The sequence below is a fragment of the Pristiophorus japonicus genome, chromosome 1, assembly GCF_044704955.1.
Source record: "Pristiophorus japonicus isolate sPriJap1 chromosome 1, sPriJap1.hap1, whole genome shotgun sequence".
NCBI classification, from domain to species: Eukaryota; Metazoa; Chordata; class Chondrichthyes; family Pristiophoridae; genus Pristiophorus; species Pristiophorus japonicus.
Genome location: NC_091977.1, coordinates 540863782 through 540878398, shown reverse-complemented (window position 1 = coordinate 540878398; position 14617 = coordinate 540863782). Strand labels below are relative to the sequence as shown.

Genomic DNA, 14617 nt, shown 5'->3' with positions numbered 1-14617 from the left:
AGTTACATCCTGAAAAAATCCTGGAAGATTTGTCAAGCATGATTTCCCTTTCATAAATCCACGCTGACTTGGATCAATCCTGTCACTACTTTGGAACAGAGGCGGCTGAGGGGAGACGTTATTGAGGTGTATAAAATTATGAGGGGCCTGGGTAGAGTGGATAGGAAGGACCTATTTCTCTTAGAGAGGTCAATAACCAGGGGGCATAGATTTAAAGTAATTGGTAGAAGGATTAGAGAAGAGTTGAGAACTGTTTTCACCCAGAAGGTGGGAGTCTGGAACTCACTGCCTGAAAAGGTGGTAGAGGCAGAAACCCTCATCGCATTTAAAAAGTATTTGGATGTGCACTTGAAGTGCCGTAACCTACAGGGCTACGGACCAAGAGCTGGAAAATGCGATTAGGCTGGGTAGCTCTTGGTCGGCCGGCACAGACATAATGGGCCGAATGCTCTCCTGCTGTGCTGTAAATTTCTATGATTCAATGATCACTAAGAAATACTTTCTTTAAAATCTGCAAAATGTTTTACATCACATAGGAAAGAGGGAAAAACAGCCAATAAATAACACTCCATTCTATATTAATGCAGCTTTTCAATGGCCGAGTGGATCAATGGCATAAAGTCATTCCGAGTGAAAGGTTGCAAGTTTTGATTCCTTGCGGAGTTGGCTTGGGCCAGCTGGGTTGCTGTAATTGATCGTAGCGCTCCTGATCCAGGGAAGCAATAAATAATTAGGTCTCGCATTTAAGGCCAATTCCCTGTAAAACTGGCAATCTAACAGTGATTGCTCTTCTAAATAACGGCTGAGAATTTTAATTTTAACTTGGAAGAGGCAAGTGGCTGCTGTCTGTATAGAGATTCTGGAATAAATATGACTATAACTGATAGGGGAAATATTCACTCTCTGGGCTTGACTCTGAAATCAGGAAGTTTGCCTAATGGTAAAAATTTTCTAAAAGGCATCCCCTTAATTCTCAGCTGTTCAAATCTTGTGACCCTGAAAGGAATAGGTGGAATATGTAGTCCTGCGTCTATCTTCATTTTATAACCTGAAAGGACGTCATCCTTTTAAATAAATTAATGGCCTAGAAATTCCTCTTGAGATTTTCCCGCGGGCAATTGCCTCCCAACCGGAGAATTTTTACGAAAGTACCTTGTGGTCTGGGAGGTGCACTGGATTGCGGTGGGGAGGCCTTCTCTTCCCGCGCTGCGCAGCGCGTTCCCGTCCGGAGGGTTCCCACACACAAGATGCAGTCACGTGTGACTGCTCAGCCAATCAGGTAAGTATTTCACAGGTTCCCATTAATAGCACCGAGACTCGCGTATCTACCAGTTCTCAGTGCTATTAATGGGAACAAAACCAAACACACAAAATAATAAAAAATAAAAAACAGACCACACATTTAAAATTAATTGAAATTAAAGTTATTATGCCTTATAAAAAAATAAAATATTTTCCCGAAGGTTTTTAAACAATAAAATATGTGTTTATAATTTTATTTTAACATGTTTTTGTATGTTTTAAAACTCTTGCGCCTGTAACAGTAGGCTATGCGCCTGCTTTTATCAGGTGCAAGGTTTTTGAGGACATTTGCCGGGCAAGAAATCGGTAAATTCCGCAATCTTGCCCGTGCAAATGTCCTCTCTCCTGAGGTACAGAGGATCTGTCAGGCTTTCAGCACATGCGCATTGCGTGCTGAAAACCGGCTTTTCCGATGCTTTCCCGGGTCCGTAGAAACTCCGTACGGGCCCGGGATGTCGGAATTTCTGGGCCATTTTGTTCGTGCTGTAAAATGAAAGGGAGGGTAATTTCTCCATGCCTTCTGTATGTTTACAGGTGTAATCCTTTTGATTTTTGAGATTTTGATACTTGGAAAGTAAATGCATCTTCTCTGAAAGAACCTTTTTAAAAGTTGCAGAATTTGATGCCTTAAACCTGCAGGGCTACGGACGAAGAGCTGGAAAGTGGGATTCGGCTGGATAGCTCTTTTTCTGGTCGGCACAGACACAATGGGCGAAAAGGCCTCCTGTGCAGTTCTATGATTCTATGAATTAAAAAATCATTGCTAGGATGAATGGTGTCAGAATATTATTTTTGCTTTACATAAATAGTAAGACCGTATGCATTTTTACGATATTGATCGCTGTAGTTATCGCCATAGGCAGTCCCTTGGGGTCGAGGATGGGATGCCTCTGGCTACTGTATAATTTGATGATTACATTTATTGAACATCCATGTTTGCAAGTGTGATCTCATTAGGCTGATATTCATAAATTTAGCTATACTTATCACAACAAAATGGAAGATAGTAATTCAGGCTTCATTTTTCAGAACGCCATGATGACCTTTGAAGATGAAAAAATGCAGCTGGCTTGTGACGATTTGAAAAGCACAGAGAAGTTGTGTGAAAGTAATGAAGCAGGTGTCATTGAAACAATCAGGAATAAAATTAAAAAGAATGTGAGTACACTGTCACATTGGTAGAGTTATTCAAGGGCCAATATATATCAATTAAAACAAATAATGGGAAAACATTTCCTTCAGTCTTCACATTGCAAGCATATTCTTCTAATTATACAGTATGAAAGAATGACAACATTTTAACTGTTTTCATAATGAACTTTTAAAAGCACTGCATGACTTGGCCCTTTTTCTAGGCTGTAAAAGTAGGGGGTTCTAATTTCCCCAGATAGTTGAATCGTTAACGCATTAAATAACATTCCTTTTGTGCACTCTTCATGCCCTCTTTGAGCTCATCTTTTCCGTGAGACCCACCCTACTCTGACGACCCTATTCCTGCTAAACTACCCTCACCTGGTTCCACTCTTGTCTATCCAGTCGTAGCTAGAGAATCTCACGTCTGCACCATTGCCTCTGGAGTTTCCTCAAGGATCCATCCTTGACACCTCCCCCCCCCCCCCCCCCCCCCCCCTTCCTATTTTGCATCTGGATGCTACCCTTTGGCGACATCATCCAAAAACACAGCATTGGGTTCCACATGTACACCGATGACACCCAGCTCCTGCTGACCATTACCTTTCTCGACCCCTCCACTATCTTGTCGGACTGTTTGTCCAACATCCAGTCTCTCATAAGCAGACATTTCCTCCAGTTAAACATTGGGAAGACCAAAACCATAGGGCTCAATTTTCCCCAGTGATTTGTGCCGTATTTTTGGCACACGTTGCTTCTTTTGGCCTAAATTTAAAAATCCAAGTTTCCCTAAAGGTTGTGCGCCAGCGTAACTCAGTTACAATTTTTTAGGTTAGTTTTTTTTTTTGCATAACCAGATGTCTGCGCCAGTTTTTCACAATTATGCAAGTTTGGCCAACTTATATTTCTCCTAGGACAGCGTATGTGACCACTCCCGAAAAACCTTCTGGGCACTGAAGAAAAACCACGCACATAAAAAAATCGGCACAGAAAGACGCCATTATTTTTAGGCCAAGTTTTGGAGGGAGTCAAGAAAACACACATGCATCATCAAGCTTATATTTTTCACACTTAAAACGCAGAAAATGGAGGTTTCATGGACGCCACCACCGAACGTCTCCAAGCCGGGCTCGAGGGTCGAAGTGTCGGCCGGCAGAATCGGTCCCTCACCTGGACACTGGCTTGGCTTGAAAAGAAGCCCTTAGGGTTGGGGGAGGGTGGGGTGGGGGGGGGCATGTTCAGCCCTGTGGTCCATATTAGGGCATCGACCTTGGGGAGAGAGAGAGAGAGAGAGAGAGAGAACAAAGAACCTTGCCCTGCCTGCCATCTTGAGTTTCTTGCAAAGGTACAACTTAATCATGGGGGCAATACTGACATGGGGGCAATATCTTGTGCAAGCCTTCTGCATGGTGGTGCTGCGGAGGAGATAATTGATTCGATGTCATTGCATGAGGAACCTCAGAGCACGTAGGATGATGGGCTAGAGGCCTTACCCACAGACGTTCATACCTGCACCTGAGTGATGCAGACTGTCGGAAGGCTGCGTTTCCACAAAGAAGTTGTAACAGATCTGCGAGTTAGTAAAAGCAGACCTGCAACCTAGAAGCGTCAGGACGACTGCTTTGTCAGTTCAAGTGAAAGTTCCAGCTGCACTTTCTATGTATCTGGCTCGTTCCAGGCCACAACTGGGGATGTGTGCACCATTTCTCAACCTGCAACACATATCTGCATTCGGCAGGTGACTGCTGCACTATATGCCCGGAGGAATGACTGCATAAAGTTCCCCATGACCGCCTAGGCAATGCGTGAAAGGGCTAACATAGAAACATAGAAACATAGAAAATAGGTGCAGGAGTCGGCCATTCGGCCCTTCTAGCCTGCACCGACATTCAATGAGTTCATGGCTGAACATGCAACTTCAGTACCCCATTCCTGCTTTCTCGCCATACCCCTTGATCCCCCTAGTAGTAAGGACTACATCTAACTCCTCTTTGAATATAAAGGCTGTGGGCTTCTCCAGGATTGCTGGCTTCCCAAAGGTATAGGGCTGCATTGATTGTACCCACATTGCCTTGCGAGTGCCTTTGAAGGATTTCGAAATGTACAGGAATAGAAAAGGCTGCCACTCCGTTAATGTGCAACTTGTATGTGATGACATGCATTGCATCATGTCAGTTGATGCAAGATAGCATGGGAATACCCATGATGCGTTCATCCTACGCGAGAGCACTATATCTGCCATGTTTTAGCAGCAGCCAGAAGGGCAGAACTGGCTACTGGAGACAAAGGATACGGCCTCGCCACCTGGCTCATGATGCCCCTACGTGTAACCCGGACGGAAGGCTGACCGGGAATACAACATGTCACACATTACGACGTGCAGCATAACAGAGAGGACCATTAGCATTTTGAAACAGCGTTTCCGATGCCTGGACCATTCCGGAGGCTACTTGCAATACTCCCTGAGATTGTTGGTCAGTTCACTATTGTGTGCTGCATGCTGCATAACTTAGCCTTCATGAGGCAGCAGCAGCTGGTAGTAGAACCTGAGGTGAGAGTGGCTGACGATGAGGAGGAAGATGCAGATGACGAGGAGGATGACGACGAGGGCGAGGAAGCCATGCAACTACCTGAACCCGGAGCACGACGGCGGAGGAGGGCGGGCCGTTGTGCCCCTTTAATGATTGCGTGAGCCTTGCGCCAGCAGCTCATCTGTGAGCGCTTTGCTGCCTGAAGGCTCAGCGGCAACTATTCCAGATCAGCCATGATCTTATTGAATGGCGGAGCAGGCTCGAGAGGCTAGATGGCCTACTCCTGTTCCTAATTCTTATGTTCTTATGTTCTATTCCACGTGGACCATGTTTACTGTTTGGACCTGTTCCATAATGTTGTGTTGTTAATGGAACAAATGATGGAAATTATTCTTGTTTAATTCAAAAAGTTGTACTAATAATGGAATAAATAATGTAACTGATTCAATTATAATGTAAAATATATTCTATTCAAAAGTTTAACAAACATTTGTTTGTACTTAACTTTAATAAAAATATTCCTGTATCAAACTTTAAAGTTTTCAGTTAAGATCACTTACAAACTTTAACATCACTTACAAACTTTTAAACTTGTAAATTTACATAACTTACAAAAAACTTTTAATTTGAGAACAGTTATAACAGTAACAACAATAATAATATTCGTATTAGGCAGTCCCTCGTATCGAGTATGACCTGCTTCCACACAAAAAAGGGGTGAGTTCAGAGGTGTTTCAATGAGGGACCTGACATTCCAGGTCCTGAACTACATGTTGAAGGGTGGAAGGTGCCTGTGCATGGATTCTTTTAACATGGGGGGCCGTTGCACACCAGCCACCACACGGGCTTGACAGAGCTAGGTATTGGTCCAGTGGCAAGGGTTAACCAAGATGACTGGAGACCAAGCTCTCCTGCACGGACCTAGTGTGCACACATACTCCTACTGTGCATAGATCGCAGTGTAGGCTGGCCCGTGCTGCCCCTGGGCCCTCACCTTTCCTGGGCCCCGAACTCTTGCCTCTCGTGGGCCCTGATCTCGACGTTCCTGGGCCCCGATCTCTCACCGCTCCTCCACTCCGATCAAAAATGGAGCAGTCAGTAACAGAACATCAATTAGTCTCCTCTTATCTTGGAGACATCAAATATCAACACACTGTTACTTGAAGTATCAAAATATTAAACTCCAGCATAGTTGAAGGGTTAACATCAGAAACAAACACCAGCTAACAGAATGAATTTGATTCAGTAGGGATGTGAATAACAGCAGAATCAAGTTGTTAATCTCGATTGTAAATAGTTAGGGTCCCAGCATTGATCCCTGCGCACCCCACTAGTTACTGATTGCCAACCTGAGAATGAACCATTTATCCCTACTCTCTGTTTTCTGTTAGTTAGCCAATCCTCTATCCATGCTAATATGTTACCCCCAACCACCTGAACTTTTATCTTATTCTTTTGAACACCTCGGGTAATGCACACTTCTTGATTGGGGGCAGGGGGGGGGGGGTGGGGGGGAAAGTGGCAGACGTTAAATGTGAAGGGCCCGGCTTGGGCCTCTTCAGAGGCTGGTCTGGGGATTGGAGTGGGAGTGGCAGTTGATTTTGTAAATGGGCGAGGGGTCTGACCGTGTTCCCTTATTGCAGCAGCTAACTCCGACATTACCTCCCTCATGTGCACTGACATTGTATCTGTTGCCTGAGACATTCCCTCCCTCCTGTTCCCGGACAGTGTTCCCATTTCTTGCCAGAGTATTGATGCTTCTCCTGACAGTCCCAATACCTCATCACCCACGCCGCTGATGGTATCCAGGAGTGATCGTGTAAGGTCAGTGCTCTCCGCACTCATTGCCATCATCTGAATCACACCTGTTAGATCCTGCACCTCAGGAGAGCGCCGTCCAACTCTTCTTCTCTTGCTCACCGTGGGTGTGGCTCGCTGCATCCCACTGGGACCCGCAGCCTTGGACGGTGGAGTCCTGGGTGTGCCTCGCTGCACTCCACTGGGACCTGCAGCCTTGGACTGTGGGAAACCATGGAATGTCCCAGCAACACATGTACCACTCCATAAAGGGGCTGGCATCTCAATGGGTGGCATCTGCACCTCCTCCAAAGTGAGTACAACAAGGGGGGGGCTTCATCCATCCCCTCCCCCTCACCCCCTTGCTCTTGATCTGGAAGGTGGGATTGGAAGATGTTCTCCTCTTCAGGCACGTCCGTGTCTGAATCTTCAGCATCGTCAGGGTTGGTCTCAAGTTCTGCAAAATATAACAGAACAGACAAATGGTTAGCAGCGGAGGAGGGGACAGGGTGGCATGAGTAGGCTCTCACAGCGCAGAGAGCATGCTGATTTGAAGGACCACGATGAATGATAGCTCATTGCACCAACTGAAGCGTAGCTGACAAAGACATCCCCATGAACCGAAGCATGGCTAGCCCACGCAGTACTTAACTTTTAGCAAAGCCAGACTGTCGAAGGAGCCTTGGCGAGTTGTTGCAGTGCACCTTCTAGATGGCACACACTGCAGAATAATACAGAAGCAGCTTGCATTTATGTAGTATCTTTCAAGGAATAAAAAATCCCAAGTGACATTTAAAGCAGTGGCCACCGAGCAGGAGGAAACGAGAGACAGAAATAAGGTTTTTTTTGTGACTTTGAAGGTTGCGAGAGAGTTTGCAAGGCAGAAGAGTTTTATTAAAAAGTTGCAAGTTGCCATGATTCAGACTCCAGTTCCTTTCCCCATGCACTCATCAGTTTTCCGAAGTAACCATATGCGTCCTCTGAGCTAAAGCCTCGCCTTGTGTGTGAAATATCTGGGATAAAGGCCTTTAATTGAACAACAGTATGCACTGGATGTAGAGTGGCAAAGTATCAAAACACACAAACTCATCGAGATTACTAATGTAGAAAATTGGGATTACTGGCTTGGGTTGTACGAATCCTATCCTTTTGAAGTTGAAGCTAATAATAAACTTAAAAAGGTACTTCCACAATTAATGTGAATTTCAAAGATGCAATCGTAGCAGATGGTCCCTTTTTATATTCATGAGTAGTGACATCCAATGTTTACGTTACTGAGGAAGTGCTATTGCTGACAATGTGTCACCTGCCCTGAGAGAAAAGAGACCCAGCCTGTTCATCCTTTCCTGATGCGTATACCCTTGCATTTCTGGTAGCATCGTTGTAAATCTTCTCTGTCTCTATATCCTTTTTATAATATGGCGACCAGAACTGTACACAGTACTCCAAGTGTGGTCTAACCCAGGTTCGGTACAGGTTTAACATAACTTCCCTACTTTTCAATTCTATCCCTCTAGAAATAAACCCTAGTGCTTGGTTTGCTTTTTTAATGGCCTTGCTAAGCTGTGGTGCAACCTTTAGTGATTTGTGTATTTATACTCTTGAGATCTCTTTGTTCCTCTACCCCACCTAGACTTGTGCCCTCCAAGTAGTAAGTGATCTCCCTATTCTCCCTACCAAAATGTAATACCTCACATGTATGTGTTAACTTCATTTACGAACTATATGCCCGTTCTACAAGTTTATTAATGTCCTCCTGTAATTTGTTGCAGTCCTCCTCAGTGTTGACTATCTCCCAAATTTGGTGTCATCCGCAAATTTAGAAATTGTGTTTTTGATTCCAAAGTCTAAATCATTAATGTAAATTGTGAACAGCAGTGGTCCCAGCACTGATCCTTGTGGAACACCATTACCCACCTTCTGTCACTGTGAATAGCTACCCTTTACCCCTACTCTCTGCTTTCTGACTTGAAACCAGCTAGCAATCCATTCTGCTACTTGTCCTCTGACTCCACATTCTCTGACCTTGTTCATAGGTCTATTATGGGGGGCCTTATCGAAGGCCTTTTGAAAATCTAGATAAATTATATCTACTGCATTACCATTGTCTACTCTCTCTGTTACTTCCACAAAAATTCTATGAGGTTGGTCAAACAAGACTTTCCTTTTTGAAATCTTCTGGCACTACACCCTTTTCTAACAAATTATTAAATATGTGTAATAATGCCTCTGCTATCTCTTCCCTAGATTATTTTAAAATGTATAGCTGCAATCCATCCAGACCAGGGATTTTATCCTCTTTGCGTTTGATTAATTTATTTAATATATCCCTTTTTATTTTAAATGTAGACCCTGGTTGAAAAAAATTCCACTCAAATCCCCTCCAAACTTCATACCAATTAATTTACATCTATGCCCCTTGGTTGTTGACCCCTCTGCTAAGGGAAATAGGTCCTTCATATCCACTCTTATTGAGGTCCCTCATAATTTTATACACCTCAATTAGATCTTCCCTCAGCCTCCTCTGTTCCAAAGAAAACAACCCCAGCCTATCCAATCTTTCCTCAGATAAAATTCTCCAGTCCAGGCAACATCCTCGTAAATCTTCTCTGTACCCTCTAGTGCAGTCACATCTTTCCTGTATTGTGGTGACCAGAACTGCACACAGTACTTCAGCTGTGGCCTAACTAGTGTTTTATAAGTTCTAGCATAACCTCCCTGCTCTTATATGCTATCCCTCGGCTAATAAAGGCAAGTATTCATGTAAACTCGGTCTGCTGACTGAACGGAGTTCTTCCGCAAAACGATCACCCAATCTGCATTTGTTCTCGCCAATGTCGAGGAGACTGCATCGTGAGCAGCGAATGCAATATACTAAATTGCAAGAAGGTCATCGATTTGAAACGTGAATTCTGTTTCTCTCTCTCTCCACAGATGCTACCTGACCTACTGAGTATTTCAAACATTTTCTGTTTTTGCTTCACTTTTCTGATTCTTTTACCAGATTAAGCAAACATGCCTGCTTTCTGACTGTATGTGTAGAATTGCATAGACATTACAGCATAGAAACAGGCCATTTGTCCCAATCAAACTATGTTGATGTTTATCCTTCACACAAGCAATAGTCCCCTGTGCCTCCCCTGTTCCCCTATTCCTTTAACATAGAAAATAGGTGCAGGAGAAGGCCATTTGGCCCTTTGAGCCTGCACCACTATTCAATAAGATCATGGCTGATCATGCCACTTCAGTACCCCATTCCTGCTTTCTCTCCATACCCCTTGATCCCTTTAGCCGTAAGGGTCACATCTAACTCCCTTTTGAATATATCTACCGAACTGGCCTCAACAACTTTCCGTGGTAGAGAATTCCACAGGTTCACAATTCTGAGTGAAGAAGTTTCTCCTCATCTCGGTCCTAAATGGCTTACCCCTTAGCCTTAGACTGTGACCCCTGGTTCTGGACTTCCCCAACATCGGGAACATTCTTCCTGCATCTGACCTGTCCAATCCCGTCAGAATTTTATGTTTCTATGAGATCCCCACTCACTCTTCTAAATTCAAGTGAATATAAGCCTAATCGATCCAGTCTTTCTTCATATGTCAGTCCTGCCATCCCGGGAATCAGTCTGGTGAACCTTTGCTGCACTCCCTCAATAGCAAGAATGTCCTTCCTCAGATTAGGAGACCAAAACTGAACACAATATTCAAGGTGTGGCCTCACCAAGGCCCGGTACAACTGCAGTAAGACCTCCCTGCTCCTATACTCAAATCCTCCAGCTATGAAGGCCAACATGCCATTTGCCTTCTTCACCGCCAGCTTTATTCCACTTTGGTTCAACCAGCTGTCTAACCTATTCTGCTTCAGTCACTAACTCCAGTCGTGTATTCCACAGCCTCTCAACCCTCTTGTGTAAGAAAAATCAGAAAAGTGGAGTCTGTTTTGTATGAAAAATGCAGGTGACTTATTGTCAACAATAGCACTTCCTCAGTAATGTAAACACTGGATGTTACTACTCATGAATGTAGAAAGGGGCCATCTGCTACGATTGTGGCTTTCACATTTATTTTAATTGTGAAAGCATCTTGTGTTTATTATTGGCTTCAACTTCAAAAGGATGGGCAGTCAAAGGACAGGTGGGGCTGATTAGGGGCCAAAAAAGATCGATTCTGGAAGCAAAGGGCATGGCTGAGGTGCTAAATGAGTACTTTGCATCTGCCTTCACTAAAGAAGAGGATGCTGCCAATATCACAGTAAAGGAGAAGATAGTAGCGAAATTGGCTCGGATAAAAAATAGATAAAGAGGAGGTAATTAAAAGGTTGTCAGCGGTCAATGTAGAAAAGTCACCTGGTCTAGATGGGATGCATCCTAGGTTGCAGGAAGTATGGGTGGGAATTGCAGAGGCTCTGGCCACAAACTTCCAATCCTCCTTAGAAATGGGAGTGGTGCCAGAGGAAATGTTACACCTGTTCAAAAAAGGGTAGAGGTTTAAACCTGGCAACTACAGGCCTGTCGGCCTAAAGTTGGGAAAACTTTGAGACAATAATCCGGGACAAAATTAATTGGCACTTGGGAAAATATGGGTTAACAAATGAAAACCAGCATGGATTTGTTAACGGCAAATCGTGCTGACTAACTTGATTTGAGTTCTTTGAATTAACGGTGAGGGTGGATATGGGTTGTGAGGTTGCTATTGTGTATTTGGACCTTTTAAAGGCGTTTGATGAAATACAGGTTGAACCTCCCTTATCCAGAACTCCCTTATCTGGAACCACCCCTCGTCCGGAACCATTCCCGGCCACCAGGTGGCGCGTGCGCCGAACTCAGACATAAACAAAATGAAGTCCTTCCTCGCTGCCGACTCCCACAATCGATGGCCTGACCCCGCAATCCTCCCCCCACCCCCTCCCCCTCAATGATCTCTCTGCCACACACCCAGCCCCAAGCCAGATATCCCCTTGCTCAGTACCTGTACCATCCAATTTAACATGACCACCCCTTGTCCGGCAAAATCCCTTATCCAGAACAAGCCAGGTCCCGAGGATTCCGGATAAGAGAGGTTCCACCTGTGCAACGTAACACTTGTTAGCAAAATTGAAGCCCATGGGATTGAAAGGGCTGTGTGGATACAAAATTGGCTGAGGGACAGGAAGCAGAGAGTAGTAGTGAATGGGAAATGTGCAGTGGTGTCCCTAGGGGTCAGTATTCGGACCACTGCTCTTTTTGATAGATATTAACGACATGGACTTGGATATACAGACCATAATTTCAAAGTTTGAAGATGACACAAAATTTGGAAATGTAGTAAACAGTGAGGACTATAGTAACAGACTTCAGGAGACATAGACAGACCGGGGAAATGGGCAGACTCGTGGCAGATGAAATTGTAGTGTGAAGTGATTGATTTTGGTAGGAAGAATGAAGAGCAGCAACATAAACTAAATGGTACAATTTTATAGAGGATTCAGAAGCAGAGAAACCTGTAGGTGTACGTACACAAGTCTTTGAAGTGGTAGGACAGGCTAAAAAGGCAGAAAGGCTTGGCTTTCTAATGAGTACAAAAGAAAGGAACTGATGCTAAACTTTTATAAAACACTTTTTAAATAAAAAAACATTTGTTCCTGGGATGTAGGTGTGGCTGGCAAGGCCGGCATTTATTGCCCATCCCTAATTACCCTTGAGAAGGTGATGGTGAGCTGCCTTTTTGAACTGCTGCAGTCCATGTGGTGAAGGTGCTCCCACAGTGCTGTTAAGGATGGAGTTCCAGGATTTTGACCCAGCGATGATGAAGGAACGGCGATATATTTCCAAGTTAGGATGATGTGTAACAAGGAGGGAAACTTGGAGGTGATGGTGCTCCCATGCACTTGCTGCCCTTGTCCTTCTAGGTGGCATAACTAAGACTGCCTATTTCCACCTCCGTAACATCGCCCATCTCTGTCCTTGCCTCAGCTCATCCGCTGCTGAAACCCTCATCCACGCCTTTGTTACCTCTAGACTTGACTATTCCGATGCACTCCTGGCTGGCCTCCCACGTTCTACCCTACATAAACTTGAGGTTATCCAAAACTCGGCTGTCCATGCCCTCACTCGCACCAAGTCCCATTCATCCATCACCTATTGTGCTCACTGACCTACATTGGTACCTGGATAAATAACGCCTCGATTCTAAAGTTCTCATCCTTGTGCTCAAAATTCCTTCATGGCCTTGCCCCGCCCAATTTCTGTAATCTTCTCCAGCCCACAACCGCCAAGATATCTGCGCTCCTCTAATTCTGATTGTAATCGCTCAACCATTGGTGGCCGTGCCTCATGTTCCTTAGGCCCTAAGCTCTAGAATTCCCTTCCGAAACCTCTCCACCTCTCCTCTTAAGACACCCCTTAAAACCTACCTCTCCGACTAAGTTTTTGGCCACCTGTCCTTCCTTATGTGGTTTGGTATTACATTTTGTTTGTTGATCTCTCCAGTGAAGAGCCTTTTGATGTCTTGCTACATTAAAGCTGTATAACTGCAAGTTGATGTAGGCAACGATGAGTCTTGGCATACCTCTGCTGTGTCACACTGGTGCCTCACTGCTGTTACTTCCTTCCTTTGATCTTGTATCCATTTGTGATCAATATGATTAAAGTCCCAGTTCATTTGGTTTGTATTTAAAGGCACTATAAAAATACAAGTTATTCATAGAATCATAGAAACTTATGGCACAGAAGGAGGTCTTTCAGCCCATCGTGGTTGTGCCGGCCGGTTGTATCATGTGATCAATTCGATCGAAGTTCCCTTTGTTACTGCACACACGTGGTCTGTTTTCAACACCTCTGAATCAGAAGGCTGTTGGCACAAGCCCCACTCCAGAGATTTGAGTACATTATCTAAACTGGCACTTTAGTGCAGTGCTGAGGGAGTGCTTTAATTTGTAGGTACTATCTTTCAGATGAGGTACTAAATTAAGGCCGTAATTGAATCCACAACATTATTTAAGGACGAGCAGGGAAATTCTTCCGGTGTCCTGGCCAGTATTTATCCCTCAGCTAACACTGCTAAAATAAATTATCTGGTCATTTATCTCATTGCCTTGCTGTGTGCAAATTGGCTGCCGCTTTTGCCTACTGTACAACAGTGACTGCATTTTGAAAGTACTTCATTTTCCTGGCTGTCTTTCGAATGAGATGTGAAGCCAAGGCCCTCAGGCGAACATGAAGGAGCCCATTGCACTATTTCAAAGAAGAGCAGGAGAGTTATCACCGGTGTCCTGGCCAGTGTATATCCTTCAGCCAGCAGCTAAAAACATTTCCAGCGTCCGCTGTCATCATCAAAATTCTGACTGGACTGGACAGGTTAGATGTAGGAAGAATGTTCCCAATGTTGGGGAAGTCCAGAACCGAGGTCACAGTCAAAGGATAAGGGGTAAGCCATTTAGGACCGAGAGTGCTACTGCAGTGCTACTGCAGTTCATAAAATTTTTAAGAACTTCAAATTCACTATCACACTCACAAAGACAAAAAAACATGAATGATCAGCCATGATCTTGTTGAATGGTGATGCAGGCTCGAGGGGCCGAATGGCCTACTCCTGCACCTATTTTCTGTTTCTATCATCATAGGCAGTCCCTCGGAATCGAGGAAGACTTGCTTCCATTCTTAACATTAGTTCTTAGGTGGCTGTACAGTTCAGTACGCAAAACACAGTCTCTGTCACAGGTGGGGCAGATAGAAACATAGAAAATAGGTGCAGGAGTAGGCCATTCGGCCCTTCGAGCCTGCACCATCATTCAATACGCTCTGGGCTGATCATGCACATCAGTACCCCATTCCTGCTTTCTCTCCATACCCCTTGATCCCTTTAGCCGTAAGGGCCACA

General features: G+C 44.5%; 1 protein-coding gene across 1 annotated transcript in view; it reads left to right on the top strand.

Moving 5' to 3' along the window:
* The window catches only part of ttc39c (tetratricopeptide repeat domain 39C), a 140211-nt gene that overhangs the window by 34533 nt on the left and 91061 nt on the right, over positions 1-14617 (top strand). The window contains exon 3 of the mRNA XM_070896814.1: positions 2332-2460. Coding sequence (XP_070752915.1) covers positions 2332-2460 — 129 coding nt within the window. The remainder of the gene's footprint in view (positions 1-2331; positions 2461-14617) is intronic.